The 18,067-nt window shown below is 37.1% G+C and overlaps 1 protein-coding gene across 25 annotated transcripts in view; it reads right to left on the reverse strand.

Annotated features, from left to right (window-relative positions):
- SNAP91 (synaptosome associated protein 91) overlaps positions 1 to 18,067 on the reverse strand; it is a 159,025-nt gene that overhangs the window by 104,888 nt on the left and 36,070 nt on the right. For all 25 annotated transcript variants that reach the window (XM_061207596.1, XM_061207595.1, XM_061207592.1 and 22 more), the window contains exons 2-4: positions 2,809 to 2,951; positions 2,095 to 2,170; positions 1,238 to 1,340 (exon numbers count right to left, since the gene is read on the reverse strand). In XM_061207596.1, coding sequence (XP_061063579.1) covers positions 1,238 to 1,340; positions 2,095 to 2,170; positions 2,809 to 2,951 — 322 coding nt within the window. The remainder of the gene's footprint in view (positions 1 to 1,237; positions 1,341 to 2,094; positions 2,171 to 2,808; positions 2,952 to 18,067) is intronic.

Genomic DNA, 18,067 nt, shown 5'->3' on the forward strand with positions numbered 1-18,067 from the left:
AGAACGTGACTGGAGGTTAGCACTGAAGGGTGCATCGTAGGGGGCACTGAAGCCTGCACCCACCCACAGGCCTCTTAGGGAGCTCCTGTATCCAGAGATGGTCAAGGGGCAGCAGGAATGAAACAGCTGAGGAAAACGCCCAGGTGACGTGACCGCGCTGATAATGGCAGCTTTCGGTCTCTCCCACCTCAACGGTAGGGAAAGCATCCCCAAGTGCCCTTATGTGCCCACTCAGCGGTGCAGAAGTTTCTAAGAAGGCTGTGGACATATTGTGGAGAGGTCACAATCCAGCTCGGAACATCAGCCACAGCTGCCCAGGGCCATGTCAGAAGTCAGAGGGAGGCACAGGAACTAGAATCATCTCTAATGAGATGGGGATGAAGTCAAACCTTCATTTTATAAAATGTTCACCCACAAGAAACTAGTTTATTTTGAATAGGCAAGTTTATATTTTTCACTACCATGATAAAAAAAAAGTAGTTCAAAGCTAAGTTTAGGTCAGCTATCAGAAAACAGAGTTATATCTCTTTGTGTGAATTCTTGAGACTAAAATATTAAACTTTGTACAATATGTTGCCATTATTTCAAATTAGGAATGGATACAAGATTTGCACAGATTTATAGCTGAACACTTTTGATTAAATTCAAACATCTACTTAGAGGGAAATAAATAGCAATTATGAATTAAACATGCAAGGAGTCTGTATCAATGAGATTTTCCTAATCAATGGTTAGTATTAATAATTAGTTCAAATATGGTGTGTTTTCACGTGTTTGTGTGTGTGCATGTATAATAGTAGGACAGTATTATCTGTCCTCCAGATTTGTGACAGATCTCCACACATACATACAGTTCAGTTTCACCTCAATCAACACATTGAAATAACTATTGTCGACTACAGCCATGTTCTTTTAAATGAAACTTGTTTAAATTCTCTCCATTTAAAATTATTTGAAGGTATATAACTGTTCAAGAATTTTGAGTTGATTTTAACAAAATAAAATGTTGTACCATGTCAACTCTGAGCAACAAATCAGATTTTCTGCATGAAAATATAAATAAGTAACATTGCAACCACAAGGCTAACTTGCATAATATTACTGAGTTTTTTTTTTAGGTTATTATAAACTGGGCCTTCATGATCAAAACTAGTTGGCAATTAACTTAGTTAAGATAAATCAAGTATGTCTCAAAGACTTCTTCTGCTCAAATAAATATGAGAAAGAAAAAACATACCCTTTCTTCACTCTGGCAAAATCAAATGCCATCTGTCTGTAAGAGAAAGCCTTTTCATTCAAATATCTACTATAGCGCCTTATGAAGGTAGACATATCATAACCTGGGGGGAGGGGCAGAGGAGATAAAACTAATTAATAAAATACCTTCAACTGTGCTTTGCTAGTTCCAATTTTTTTTAAACTCCTCAAATGTAAATAATTCTAAGATGAGGTCAATAAGTGTACCAGACAGGCCTCATTTAAAATCCTACTTCAGGCAAAAATACTTTTGGCATGAGACATTCCAACACTATTCAATTTAGATATGCTACCATCTTTGTACAGAATGTCTTTTCTGATTTTTCCTTGCATTTTTGTTCACTGTTTCAGATTTAATACATGTAGCTGTCTGAGAACTATCCACTTGCTTGGTGTGCTTGCCTTATACGTAATAGACAACCAGTAAATATGCTGAATGAACAAAAAATGACTGCAGTACAAATTCTATTAATTTACAAAAAAACATTTAAAACTGGATTATTTTCAATTGGGAAAGTACTTTTTCATTTCATTGCCTCTTACACCTTCATTAACAAACAATTGTGGATCTAACCTACCCACTGTTACTTTTTAAGGTAAACACTGAAAAAGACAAGAAATAGAATTAATGTATAATTCATATGCTGAGCTGCATAACAATTAAATATTTTAAAGCTAATATAAAGTAACTATCTAGTTACGTTTACATTTGTTTTCTTGTATATCCAATGGAGCTATCAGTTAACACTGACTTTTAATTAATAACCTCACTTCAAAAATCAAAAAATTCTGCATCAAAAACATTAGCAAGAAAATTATAAAACATAATATTCTCACCATGAGATCCACTTTTGTCCAAAAAATTGCTGAGATTGAATAGTGTATTTCTAGAGGCCAAATACTGAATAAATCTCTGAAAAACAAAAGTCAGAACTAAACATCAATATTCTGAAATCACTACTTTAAACAAGTTCTGATACTAAAGGGAATTTTCTAAAAATATAAATTCTCACTGTGATATTTTTTACTCAGTATAAAGTTTCCTAGTCTGCGGGCTTTCTCTGAGGGGGAACAAAAACTGATCATACTCACTGAAATAGAATTAAATTGTGTGATCTTTCATTTCTGTATATAACAGAAACACTGCAATTTAATAGGATTCGGTAGGTATCCCATATAAAATGGCTAATTTTTAGTTTAGTCAATATTTTCCAAAATCAAACATTTTTATGAAAGCGATTTTCACACAGAGGCACAAAGAATTACTTCCCAATGGGAAAATAATTTTGTTGTGCCTTTCTCCTAATATTTTTGTCCATTAACACGTTTACATGGTATATACAGATTTAACACTTTGATATCTCTAACAAAATGTCTAACAACATATTTCTGAAAAACAGCTAAACAGTAGATTAAAATTGTACTCCAGATGACTTTGAACCATATACTTCCTCTTATTTTTCTCCTAATTAGTGAAAGCTTAAGAAACTTAAGTCATCACCAGGCTCCCTCCCCTGCCAAAAAAAGAAAAGTTAGGTTTACATGGTTTACCTCATTTCCATGCACCATGAGATGATGCGTAGTGACTAAAGCTTTAAATACAACCACCCAGCTACTGTTTGTTGCCCGCTCAAAGAGCGTGTCCGCCATCTGAGGAATATTAACATTGGTCTCATTGGTAGCCTGGATCAAATCTATGAAAATAGAAGATTTCAGTCAATGACACTAATGATTGCATAAAAAAATTTCATTTCAGATTTTAAACATTTAAACCTGTTGAGTTTATGAGTCCAAAATTGCATTGACAACAGCTAAAAAGATTTTCAAAAATTAAATGTCAGAGAGATTGGTTCAAGATGGTGGAGCAGAAGGATGTGCTCTCACTCCCTCTTGCGAGAGCATGGGAATCAAAACTAACTGCTGAACAATCATCGACAGGAAGACACTGGAACTCACCAAAAAAGATACCTCACATTCAAAGACAAAGGACAAGCCACAATGAGATGGTAGGAGGGGTGCAATCACAATAAAATCAAATCCCATAACTGCTGGGTGGGTGACTCACAAACTGGAAAACACTTATACCACAGAAGTCCACCCACTGGAGCGAATGTTCTGACCCCACGTCGGGCTTCCCAACCTGGGGGTCCGGCAATGGGCGGAGGAATTCCTAGAGAATCAGACTTGGAAGGCTAGCGGGACTGGATTGCAGGACTTCAACAGGACTGGGGGAAACAGAGACTCCACTCTTAGAGGGCACACACAAAGTAGTGTATGCATTGAGACCCAGGGGAAGGAGCAGTGACCCCCATAGAAGACTGAACCAGACCTATCTGCTAGTGTTGGAGGGTCTCCTGCAGAGGCAGGGGGGTGGCTGTGGCTCACCATGAGGACAAGGACACTGGCAGCAGAAGTTCTGGGAAGTACTCCTTGGTGTGAGCCCTCCCAGAGTCTGCCATTAGCCCCACCAAAGAGCCCGGCTAGGCTCCAGTGTTGGGTTGCCTCAGGCCAAACAACCAACAGGGAGGGAACCCAGCCCCACCCATCAGCAGTCAGCGGATTAAAGTTTTACTGAGCTCTGCCCACCAGAGCAAGAGCCAGCTCTACCCACCACCAGTCCCTCCCATCAGGAAACTTGCACAAGCCTCTTAGATAGCCTCACCCACCAGAGGGCAGACAGCAGAAGCAAGAAGAATTACAATCCTGCAACCTGTGGAACAAAAACCACATTCACAGAAAGACAGACAAGATGAAAAGGCAGAGGCTATGTGCCAGATGAAGAAACAAGAAAATATCCCAAAAAACAACTAAATGAAGTGGAGATAGGCAACCTTCCAGAAAAAGAATTCAGAATAATGATAGTGAAGATGATCCAGGACCTCGGAAAAAGAATGGAGGCAAAGATCGAGAAGATGTAAGAAATATTTAACAAAGACCTAGAAAAATTGAAAAATAAACAAACAGAGATGAACAATACAATAACTGAAATGACAAATACACTAGAAGGAATCAATAGTGGAATAACTGAGGCAGAAGAATGGATAAGTGACCTGGAAGACAGAATGGTGGAATTCACTGCTGCAGAAGAGAATAAAGAAAAAAGAATGAAAAGAAATGAAGACAGCCTAAGAGACCTCTGGGACAACATTAAACACAACAACATTTGCATTAGAGGGGTCCCAGAAGGAGAAGAGAGAGAGAAAGGACCAGAGAAAATATTTGAAGAGATTATAGTCAAAAACTTCCTTAACATGGGAAAGGAAATAGCCACCCAAGTCCAGGAAGTGCAGCGAGTCCCATACAGGAAAAGCCCAAGGAGAAACATGCCGAGACACATAGTAATCAAATTGGCAAAAATTAAAGACAAAGAAAAATTACTGAAAGCAGCAAGGGAAAAACGACAAATAACATACAAGGGAACTCCCATAAGGTTAACAGCTGATTTCTCAGGAGAAACTCTACAAGCCAGAAGGGAGTGGCATGATATACTTAAAGTGATGAAAGGGAAGAACCTACAACCAAGATTACTCTACCTGGCAAGGATCTCATTCAGATTCGATGCAGAAATCAAAAGCTTTACAGGCAAGCAAAAGCTAAGAGAATTCAGCACCACCAAACAAGCTCTACAACAAATGCTAAAGGAACTTCTCTAAGTGGGAAACACAAGAAAAGACAAGGACCTACGAAAACAAACCCAAAACAATTAAGAAAATGCTAATAGGAACATACATATTGATAATAACCTTGAATGTAAATGGATTAAATGCCCCAACCAAAAGACACAGACTGGCTAAATGGATAGAAAAACAAGACCCATATATATGTTATCTACAAGAGACCCACTTCAGACCTAGGGACACATACAGACTGAAAGTGAGGGGATGGAAAAAGATATTCCATGCAAATGGAAATCAAAAGAAAGCTGGAGTAGCAATACTCATATTAGATAAAATAGACTTTAAAATAAAGAATGTTACAAGACACAAGGAAGGACACTACATAATGATCAAGGGATCAATCCAGGAAGAAGATATAACAATTATAAATATATATGCACCCAATATAGGAGCACCTCCATACATAAGGCAACTGCTAACAGCTATAAAAGAGGAAATCGACAGTAACACAATAATAGTGGGGGACTTTAACACCTCATTTACACCAATGGACAGATCATCCAAACAGAAAATAAATAAGGAAACACAAGCTTTAAATGACACAATAGACCAGATAGATTTAATTGATATTTATAGGACATTCCATCTAAAAACAGCAGATTACACTTTCTTCTCAAGTGCGCATGGAACATTCTCCAGGATGGATCACATCTTGGGTCCCAAATCAATCCTCAGTAAATTTAAGAAAATTGAAATCATATCAAACATCTTTTCTGACCACAACACTATGAGACTAGAAATCAATTACAGGGAAAAATATGTAAAAAACACAAACACATGGAGGCTAAACAATACGTTACTAAATAACCAAGAGATCAGTGAAGAAATCAAAGAGGAAATCAAAAAATACCTAGAGACAAATGACAATGAAAACACGATGATCCAAAACCTATGGGATGCAGTAAAAGCAGTTCTAAGAGGGAAGTTTATAGCAATACAAGCCTTCCTCAAGAAACAAGAAAAATCTCAAATAAACAATTTAACCATACACCTAAAGGAACTAGAGAAAGAAGAACGAACAAAACCCAAAGTTAGCAGAAGGAAAGAAATCATAAAGATCAGAGCAGAAACAAATGAAATAGAAACAAAGAAAACAATAGCAAAGATCAATAAAACTAAAAGCTGGTTCTTTGAGAAGATAAACAAAATTGATAAGCCATTAGCCAGACTCATCAAGAAAAAGAGGGAGAGGACTCAAATCAATAAAATTAGAAATGAAAAAGGAGAAGTTACAACAGACACAGCAGAAATACAAAGCATCCTAAGAGACTACTACAATCAACTCTATGCCAATAAAATGGACAACCTGGAAGAAATGGACATATTCTTAGAAAGGTATAACCTTCCAAGACTGAACCAGGAAGAAATAGAAAATATGAACAGACCAATCACAAGTAATGAAATTGAAACTGTGATTAAAAATCTTCCAACAAACAAAAGTCCAGGACCAGATGGCTTCACTGGTGAATGCTATCAAATATTTAGAGAAGAGCTAACACCCAACCTTCTCAAACTCTTCCAAAAAATTGCAGAGAAAGGAACACTCCCAAACTCATTCTATGAGGCCACCAACATCCTGATACCAAAACCAGACAAAGATACTACAAAAAAAGAAAATTAGAGACCAATACCACTCATGAATATAGATGCAAAAATCCTCAACAAAATACTAGCAAACAGAATCCAACAACACATTAAAAGGATCATACACCATGATCAAGTGGGATTTACCCCAGGGATGCAAGGATTCTTCAATATATGCAAATCAATGTGATACACCATATTAACAAATTGAAGAATAAAAACCATATGATCATCTCAATAGATGCAGAAAAAGCTTTTGACAAAATTCAACACCCATTTATGATAAAAACTCTCCAGAAAGTGGGCATAGAGGGAACCTACCTCAACATAATAAAGGCCATATACGACAAACCCACAGCAAACATCATTCTCAATGGCGAAAAACCGAAACCATTTCCTCTAAGATCAGGAACAAGACAAGGATGTCCACTCTCACCACTATTATTCAACATAGTTTTGGAAGTCCTAGCCACGGCAATCAGAGAAGAAAAAGAAACAAAAGGAATACAAATAGGAAAAGAAGAAGTAAAACTGTCACTGTTTGCACATGACATGATACTATACACAGAGAATCCTAAAGATGCCACCAGAAAACTACTAAAGCTAATCAATGAATTTGGTAAAGTTGCAGGATACAAAATTAATGCACAGAAATCTCTTGCATTCCTATACACTAATGATAAAAAATCTGAAAGAGATATTAAGTAAACACTCCCATTTACCATTGCAACAAAAAGAATAAAATACCTAGGAATAAACCTACCTAGGGAGACAAAAGACCTGTATGCAGAAAACTATAAGACACTGATGAAAGAAATTAAAGATGATACCAACAGGTGGAGAGATATACCATGTTCTTGGTTTGGAAGAATCAATATTGTGAAAATGACTATACTACCCAAAGGAATCTACAGATTCAATGCAATCCCTATCAAATTACCAATGGCATTTTTTACAGAACGAGAACAAAAAATCTTAAAATTTGCATGGAGACACAAAAGACCCCGAATAGCCAAAGCAGTCTTGAGGGGAAAAAAATGGAGCTGGAGGAATCAGGCTCCCTGACTTCAGACTATACTACAAAGCTACAGTAATGAGACAATATGGTACTGGCACAAAAAAAGAAACATAGATCAATGGAACAGGATAGAAAGCCCAGAGATAAACCCACGCACCTATGGTCAACTAATCTATGACAAAGGAGGCAAGGATATACAATGGAGAAAAGACAGCCTCTTCAATAAGTGGTGCTGGGAAAACTGGACAGCTACATGTAAGAGAATGAAATTAGAACACTCCCTAACACCAAACACAAAAATAAACTCAAAATGGATTAAAGAACTAAATGTAAGACCGGACACTATAAAACTCTTATTTAGAGGAAAACAAAGGAACAACACTCTTTGACATAAATCACAGCAAGATCTTTTTTGACCTACCTCCTAGAGTAATGGAAATAAAAACAAAAATAAACAAATGGGACCTAATGAAACTTAAAAGCTTTTGCAAAGCAAAGGAAAGTACAAATAAGACGAAAAGACAACTCTCAGAATGGGAGAAAATATTTGCAAACGAATCAACAAAGGATTAATCTCCAAAATATATAAACAGCTCATGCAGCTCAATATTAAAAAACCAAACAACCCAATCCATAAATGGGGAGAAGACCTACATAGACATTTCTCCAAAGAAGAGATACAGATGGCCAAGAAGCACATGAAAAGCTGCTCAACATCACTAATTATTAGAGAAATGCAAATCAAAAGTACAATGAGGTATCACCTCACAGCAGTTAGAATGGGCATCATCAGAAAATCTACAAACAACAAATGCTGGAGAGGGTGTGGAGAAAAGGGAACCCTCTTGCACTATTGATGGGAATGTAAATTGATACAGACACTATGGCGAACACTATGGAGGTTCCTTAAAAAACTAAAAATAGAATTACCATATGACCCAGCAATCCCATTACTGGGCCTATACCCAGAGAAAACCATCATTCAAAAAGACACATGCACGCCAATGTTCATTGCAGCACTATTTACAATAGCCAGTTCATGGAAGCAAGCTAAATGCCCAAAGACAGACAAATGGATAAAGAAGTTGTGGCACATATATACAATGGAATATTACTCAACCATAAAGAGGAACGAAATTGGGTCATTTGTAGAGATAGGGATGAATCTAGAGACTGTCATATAGAGTGAAGTAAGCCAGAAAGAGAAAAACAAATATCGTATATTAACGCATATATGTGGAACCTAGAAAAATGGTATAGATGAACCAGTTTGCAGGGCAGAAATTGAGACACAGACGTAGAGAACAAATGTATGGACACCAAGGGGGTAAAGCAGCAGGGGGTGGTGGTGGTGCTGTGATGAATTGGGAGATTGGGATGGACATGTATACACTGATGTGTATAAAACTGATGACTAATAAGAACCTGCTGTATAAAAAAAAATAAAATAAAATTCAAAAAAAAATAAGTATCTTTCCTTCAAAGAAAATTAAATGTCATATTTTCACACATTGACATATAAATACATTTACCCAATGTATTTATTTTTTCTATTGAATTCTCTTCTGTATCCTCTTCTGAATTTTATCCGTTTTCCAGTACCACTGTCATTTTTTAAAATTACAAACTCCCAGGAAAGCTAAACTTTATGTTAATCTTTTTTGTTATCACTCCTAGCACAATGTCCCAAACATGCGGACACTTATTCTATACACCAGTGGTTCCCAACCTTTGTGGCACCAGGGACCGGTTTCATACAAGATAATTTTTCCACGGATGGTTTTGGGATGATTCAATCACATTACATTTATTGTGCACTTTATTTCTATTATTATTACATTGTAACATATAATGAAATAATTATATAACTCACCATAATGCAGAATCAGTGGGGGCCCTGAGCTTGTTTTCACTTGCCACTCACTGATAGCGTTTTGATATGAGTCTGCAAGCAATTGATTTATTATGGTCTCTGTACAGTCAAACCTCTCTGCTAATGATCTGTATTTGCAGCTGCTCCCCAGTGCTAGCATCACCACCTCAGCTCCACCTCAGATCATCAGGCATTAGATTCTCATAAGGAGCACGCAACCTAGATCCCTCGCACGTGCAGTTCACAGTAGTGTTCGAGCTCCTATGAGAATCTAATGCCGCCGCTGATCTGACAGGAAGCGGAGCTCAGGCGGTAATGCGAGCGATGGGGAGAGGTTGTAACTACAGATGAAGCTTCGCTCGCTTGCCTGCCACTCACCTCCTGCTGTGCGGCCCAGGGGGGTTGGGGACTCCTGCTATATACCATCTGAAGGCAATAACATAAGTGTATTTTTTGAAATACTATATCGAAAAGCCTACTTCACTTGGATTTTAATTTTGATGGGTGCTAATAACACACCTGTCATGTAAGTGGCAGAATGAGAGGGAACAGTAGAAGAAGAAAGAATTCCACTATGCTCATCAAAGCTTTCACAGATCATGCAGGCATTAAATTACTATGATTTGACCTGAGTTTATAAGAGAGTAAATCTTTGTAACACGTTCACCATCCACATCTACATATTAGCTACTATTCCAGGTGTACCTCAGGGGGAAAAAAATGTCTATAGTGTCCAAGAGGGGCTGCCGAGAATTCAGAAAAAGTGAGCACTGTCAAAAAGTTAGCTGAGGCAACCAAAGACCATGTCCTAAGGAACAGAAGCAAAGCCACCCTGGCGCAGTGTGGACTTAAGAAAATTACTTCAACAGACAAGATGACCTTGTCAGGACAAGAAAACTGCGGGAATTCTCTTACAGGCCACACCCGTCCTGCAGAGGACCGCATGTGATACCCAGTGCCTAGGAAATCCCATGCAACAAACGCAAAGACAAACCCACCCTGTTCCTTACTTAAAATCCACGCTCATTAATCATTAAGCCCCACATTTGTTTTATGCATTTGTTTATTGTACAATAAACAGAATTTTTAAAATTGATACTCCATCACTGCTCTTAACTCCAAGACTAAAGGGTATCAATAATTGATCTGAATTATAAATGGACCAAACCAGACTTCTTTCTTACTTTATATTTATTTTAAACTTCCTATCCCCTGAATAGGAAGATAGGAAGTTTAAAATAAATATCTCCCTTTATTGGAATCCTACTCATCCATCAGGAAGTCTTTCCTGGTCCCATTTGAATGCAGTCTCATGTGACCTTCCTCTGCTTAAAAACCTGAGGCACTTTATTCTTACTGCCTGTCCACATCAGCTGTGTGTCTGTCATAAATTCCTACCATACCAAAGCTCTCTGAGGATGGAAACAATCATACCAATGTCTGTTTCCTGGGCAGGGCTTCGGAGAACACTGCACACAGTAAACATTTGTTGACCAAAATGTACAAGAACCAAAATACTTTACCCAAGATCTAAATAAACAGTTCTTTGAAAAAGACAAATCACGAAGTTCTAACACTGTTTTCTGAGATTATATCATGGGACTGCTTTATACCTGAAACTCTGTGTCAGTCACAAATTCTTCTATTCCTTTATTTATTGAACTGGTGATGTGGAAATGTATTGCTGATCAGAGGAGATGAATACATGTTCAGATAGTAAAGAAATCCCTAGAAGAGTAAAGAGATACAGACTGATAGGACAGAAAGAGCCCAGGTCCAGAGCCCAGCTCAGCCCCCGTCTAGATGTGTAACTTCAGACAAATCATTTAATATTATATATCTTGGACTCGGGCCCTCATCTTTAAAATGGGAGCAATAATTACTACCTTTCAGGTTATTATAATGATTGCAAATGATCTGAACAAAGTAGGCACCCAAAATAAATGTCTGTAAATGCTGTTATCCATGCAGTGTACTGTGAGAGTATGGTGGGGTATTAGGAAAGACTCCATGGGGAGGAAAGAGTGGAGTGGGACCCTTAAGTCAACTGTGACATGGGAGGGGAGTGAGGACATTTTTAGCAAATGTGCAAAGAGTGCAGCCGTAAGAGGTGATGGATGTGTCCCTGGAGAACTGTGGTGGTCTGGGGGCTGGGTATATGTGGGCAGACGGAGGGGAGGAACTTAACTAAAGAGCCAGGGGATGGCCAGTGAGAGATCTCACACCTGGCATTAAAGAGTTTCAACTTCACCCTTTGGACCAAGGGGAGCCCCTGGGAGTCTTTTAGCAGAAAAGTACCAATAAGATTTTGCTTTTACAGGCAACCACATTACCCAGTGACTACTAAATAATATCTGCAAGGTAAGAAGAGGCAGATAAGGAAGAATCACCTTTGCCTGGAAAGATATACTAGAAGACAGGACAAGGGTACATTAGAAAGCCCAGCTGAGAGCCAGAGAGAGGAAGCTGAACTCACGAAAAGGCAGTGAAGACAGGGAGATAATGAATGTAGCAGAAAGAAATTTAGGAGGTACAGCTATGGGGATATGCAGGTGAGCACACAGATATTAGAGGTGAAGGGAAAAGGAATCTTAAATAATTCCAGATTTCTAGTTTGGGGCCCAGTAAATGCTTTTTACTGAAATAAGGAGGAAAGTGGGTTTCAAAAGAGAAATAAACTATTTTAGACATGATACATATGAAGTAGCTGCTGGAGCTCCAAATTGAGATGTCTGATAGGGGACTGGAAGCATGTTCTAAAGCTCAGGAGAAACGCTTAGTCTAGATACAACTTTGGGAGTCACCAGCAAAGACATGGGAGCTGAAATCATGAAAGCAGAAGAGGTAACCCATGGATCATACAAAGAACAATGAAAATTAAGAAAATGAAACAATGAAAATAAGAAAATAAGAAGCAAAACCAAGAAAGACCAACATTTAAGAGATGAATGGAAGAAAACCGGGTGAAAGAACCATCAGAATGGTAAATAGAAGCCCAGGAAAATTAAATTTTGGAGCCAATTGAGAGCTTCAAAAACTTCAAGAAGCAATCAGGGATCGCTGGTATCAAACATTACAAAAGTCCTAGCAAAGAGAATGCTAAGAACAAAATGTACGACTAGGAGACTGCTGCCATGCAAAGGAAATAGAGCCTAAGCACAGACTGGGTGTGAGTGGAGGAGAGGGTCAAAGGAAGGCTTTTATCATTTAAAGACGGGACACATGTAAGCATGTTTGAGATCAAGAAGGAGAAGTCAAAAAGAGCTGAGTTTGAAAAGAGGGTAGAGATAATTTATGGGACGTTCTCGAGGCAGGATAAACTCTAGAATCCAGGGCTCAGATGCTGAGAATAGCATCAGAGCAGAGGGTTACACAATGAAGAGCAGTAAGCATGGATCCTCTTGATAGATGCTCAGGAGCATCCATCATTCAGATAGAAGAATGATGACAGATATCAATGCTACTGAGAAGCATGTCGTTGATGAAGCAGTAAGTTATTAATTTTATTAACTCTTAACCTTAATATACTCATCTTTTTAATGCTGTGTGTCAGGGTTGGCAAACTACAGTTTGCTGTGCAAACTTAGTCTGCTCCCTGTTTTTGTAAATAAAGTTTTATTGGTACACAGTCACATCCATTTGTTTACATATTGTCTAAGGCTGCTTTCACACTGCACTGATGTAGCTGAATCGTTACAACACTCAACTTAAACTCAATTCCGTGGTCCACAATGCCTAAGGTATATACTTGTTGACCTCTTATAGAAAATGTTTCCTGTTCTGTCCCTAAATGGGAAGCTGCATAAGGCACTTCTGATGTCTAACAAATAGCAACGTCTGTCTCAAGGAAAAGCAATCGTGTGCTTGAACTGCAAGCTGAACTAACCACTTTTTCCACAGACCACTGTTTTACTTGAAAGAATGACTGACAGATTTCAAACCATCATGATTCAGACTTGGTATTTAACAGTTATCTCTTGAAAATAAAGAAAGTGAACCTGTCACTTCAAAGAAATGAATGGCATTACTGGCTGCCATTGATAAAATTCAATCTTTCAAGTAAAAATTAGAATTTCAGAAAACTTACGTCTGCCATGACAAGCTTGACAGTTCTCTAGTTCTTCGAGACTTTTCTAATAAGATTGTTGGTGATATTAATGAGTATCATTTGTTGATATTATATAATGAAATGTGGCAACATTTGGAAGATGTGAATAACTCACCTGAGCCAATATTTTCCAAACTAGTGCATAATATTACAAATAATGTGATCAATCCATTCAAAGTACAGATCGACAAATGCCAATGGATTTTAATGCAACAGAGTACAAAAAATTCACTGATGTGGTTTCAGATTCAACACTGCAACTTAAATTTAAAAAACTATCACTTAGAGAGTTACGGTGTAGTATCGAAGAAGACTACCCACAATTATCTGTAAAGGGTCTCCCTTTTCCAACTGTATATCTGTGTGAGGCCAGATTTTCCTCATACACTTCAATTAAGACAGTATATCCCAAAAGATTAAATATAAAAACAGATATGAGTGTCCATCTTCGATTGAGAAAGATATTAGATATAAATATATTAAAAATATAAAACAATACCACTCTTCTCACTTGTTTTTTTGTTTTGGAAAACCATTTTTCTCCCTAAAAGTATTATTTGTGTTAACCTGTCAGTATGTTTATTATGGTTATTTAAAAATGAAAAATATTTCTAAATGTTATCAGTTTTGATTTCTAATATAAGTAAATATCTAAAGATATAACTCACATAACATAAACAAAAGCTCTTTGAATTCCTCAATAATTTAAGAGTGCAAAGGCGACCTGAGACCAGTTTGAGAGCTGCTATTCTTGGTCCATTCCAAGAAAGAGAACTGCTATGTGGTAGAGTACACACATATTTTACATTAGAAGTGTTTGTACATAGTGATTGCACCAATTTATATTCTCACCAGTAGTTTGTATGCATTTATACTGCTCTACTTCTTCATGAAATAAAGGGCTTCTATGTAAAGAACTTCAAAAAATTGAACAAAGACATAAACATGCTGGAAAAAACTCTTGAAAATCGTGAGAATCTAAATGCTAAATATTTATCACATTTGAATTCCTTAGAATTCGAAGTCTTAGTAGAACTTGGGAAGACAGATCTGGTGTCACTCTGGTAGTTTAGAAATAGTTTTATTGAAGTATAATTGAGATTCACAAAACTGCATATATTTAAAGCATACTATTTGATAAGTTTTGACTAATATATGCACCTATAAAGCTATCACCAAAATCAAGATAATGAGCATATCCATCACCCCGAAGGTTTCCTCAATCCCGTTTATAAAATCCTCCTTCCTATCCCTCCCCATTTGCCTCCCTGCTGTCCCTTAGCAACCACCAATTTGTTTTCAGTAAATATACATTAGTTTGTATTTTCTAAATTTTCTGTAAAGAAAATCATACTTTTTTCTTTGGGCGGGGGTGGGCGGAGGTCTGGACTCTTTCACTCAGCATAATTATTTTGAAACTCATTGAATTGCTGCATGTATCAACAGTTCATTCCTTTTTATAGCTGAGGTGTATTGCCTTATATGGACATACCAAAACTGCCTATCCATTCATCTGTTGATGGGCATCTGAGGCAACTCCAGTTTTTGGTTATTACAAGTAAAGCTGCTATAAACATTTGTGTACAAGTATTTGTATGGACATATGCTTTAATTTCCCTTGGGTAATTGCCCAGGAGTGAAATGTTTAAGTCATTTGGAAGTAAATATTTAAGAAACTGCCAAACTATCAATACTTCCAAAATGATTGTATCATGTTACATTCCTACCAGCAGTACATAAGTGTTTCAGTTTACTTATTTTTTACCATTCTAACAGGTGTAGCGTGGTATCTCATGATGGTTTTTCTTTGTATTTCCCTGATGACTAATGATGTTGAACATGTTTTTCATGTGCTTTTCATTAGTTTACTTGCCATTGGTATATATTCTTTGCCCATTTTTATTGGATTGTTTGTTTTCTTATCACTGAGTGATTCTGGATAAAGTCCTCTCTCAGACACACGATTTGTAAATAGTTTCTCCAGTCTGTGGCTTTCTTTTTCATTCCCTTAACAGTGTCTTTCAAAGAACAGAAATTATGATTAAGTCCTATTTATCACGTTTTTGTCTTTCATGGATTATGCTTTTGGTGTCATATTTGAGAAATCTTTGCTTAAGTAAAGGTCACAAATATTTTCTCCTATGTTACTTCTAGAAGTTTTATAATTTTAGGATTGCACGTTTAGGTCTATAATACATTGTTAGTTTTTATAAATGGTGTGAGGTATGGACATATGATTTTTTTTTTTTTTTTGCAGATGGATATCAAATTGTTCCGGCACCATTTGTTGAAAAAACTATTCTTTCCCCACTGAATTGCCTTTGTACCTTTTTTAAAAATAAATTTTGATCACATATCTTTGGGCCTATTAAAGGATTCTTTATTTTGTTCTATTGATCTATTTGTCCAACTTTATACTAATATACTAATATCACGTTATCTTGCTTACTATAAATTTATAATAATTAATTGAAATCAGGTAAAGTTACTCTTCCAACTTTGTTCTTTTCTAAAGTTGTTTTAGCTCTTTTTAGATCCTTTGTATTTCCATATGAGTTTTAGACGGAGCTGATCAACTTTAACAAAAATGTCTGTTGGGATTCTGATTTAGATTATGTTGAATCTATAGATCAATTGAGGGGGAACTGGCATCTTAACGATACTAAGTATTCCAATCCATGTACATGGTTTGTCTCTCAATTTATTTAAATCTGCTTTAATTTCTCTTAGCAATGTTTTGCAGTTTTCAGTATACAAGTCTCATACATATTTTGTCAGATGTATTTCTAAGTATTTCATATTCTTTGATATGGTAAATGGTACTATTTTCCATTTCAATTTCTAAAAGTTCATTGCCAATATTGAGAAATACAACTTATTCTGTATTATTGACTTGTATCCTACAGTTTGCTACAGTCACTTAATAGTTCTTTTTGGTAGATTCCATCACATTTTCTGCATAGATGATCATGTGATCTGTGATAAAAGTCAGTTTTTACTTCTTTGCAATTTCAATACCTTTTCCTTCTTTTTTTTTTTTTTTAAACTTGATGGCAATGGCTAGAATCTCCAGTGCAATCTGAATAGAAATGGTAAGAGAAGATATCTCTGTCTTTTTTCCTGGTTTTAGAGGGAAAGCATTTAGCCTTTTACTAGTAAGTATAATGTTAGCTGTAGGTTTTTCATAGATGTCCTATGACAGGTTAAGAAAGTTCCCTTCTGTTCCTAGTTTGCTGAGATTTTTTTCTCATGAATGAATATTGGACTTTGTCAAATACTGATCATAATCACTTTTCTTTTTCAGTCGGTTATTATGGTGAATTACATTGACTGATTTTCAAATGTTAAACCAACTTTGCATTCCTGGGATAAACCCCTTTGGTCATGATATTTTGTCATGGATTTGATTTGCTAAAATTTTTATTTTTGGCTGTGTTGTGTCTTCACTGCTGTGCACGGGCTTTCTCTAGTTGCGGCAAACGGGGGCTACTCTTCGTTGTGGTCCACGGGCTTCTCATTGTGGTGGCTTCTCTTGTTGTGGAGTATGGGCTCTAGGCACACGGGCTTCAGTAGTTGTGGCACGTGGGCTCAGTAATTGTGGCTTGTGGGCTCTAGAGCGCAGGCTCAGTAGTTGTGGCGCACAGGCTTAGTTGCTCCAAGTCATGTGGGATCTTCCCGGACCAGGGATTGAACCCATATCCCCTGCATTGGCAGGCAGATTCTTAACCACTGTGCCACAGGGAAGTTCAGAATCTTTACATCTATGTTCATGGGGGATATTGGTCTATAGCTTTTCTTTTCTTGTAACATCTTTGGTAATGCTGTCCTCATGGAATAAGTAAAGAAGTGTTCTCTCGTTTTCAATTTTCTGGAAGAGTCTGTGTATTCTTCTAGAAAGAGTTTGGGATTGTTTCTTTTATAGACAGAATTCACCAATTAAGTCATCTTGGCCTGGAGTTTTCTTTGCTAGGTGTTTAACCATAAACTCAATTTCTTTAATAGATATAGGGTTTTTCAGGTTTTAAATTTATTTTTGAATGAGCCTGGGTAGTTTGTGCCTTTAACAAATTTGTCATTTTCATATAAGTTGTTGAATTTATTGGCATCAACTCATTAGCAGTATTCCCTTATTGTCCTTTTAACGGCTACAGAATCAGTAGTGACATCACCCCCTCTCTTAATTACCTGATATTGGTCATTTACATCTTTCTTCTTTTCTGATCAGCCTGGGTAAAGGCATTTAACTGTGTCAATGTTCTCAAAGAACCAGCTCCACCCTCCACCATTCAGCAGACCACTAGGATCCAGCTGGGGTCCAGCACCCTGTGCTATGGCACGGAGACCCTCTCATGGCAGTGAGCTTGGACAGTCCTAGAGTTAACCTTGTTTATTCCCCATCTCTCAGGGGTCACTGTCATTTATTGCCTAATGTCCAACATATTGAAAAGAGTTATTTCATATGCTTTGTCCAGTTTCTCAGCTATTTCAGGCAGGAGGGTAAATACAGACCCTGCTACTCTATCTTGTCGCAAAGTAAGTCTCTCTTTTCA

The sequence above is a fragment of the Eubalaena glacialis genome, chromosome 12, assembly GCF_028564815.1.
Source record: "Eubalaena glacialis isolate mEubGla1 chromosome 12, mEubGla1.1.hap2.+ XY, whole genome shotgun sequence".
In the NCBI taxonomy this organism is placed as follows: domain Eukaryota; kingdom Metazoa; phylum Chordata; class Mammalia; order Artiodactyla; family Balaenidae; genus Eubalaena; species Eubalaena glacialis.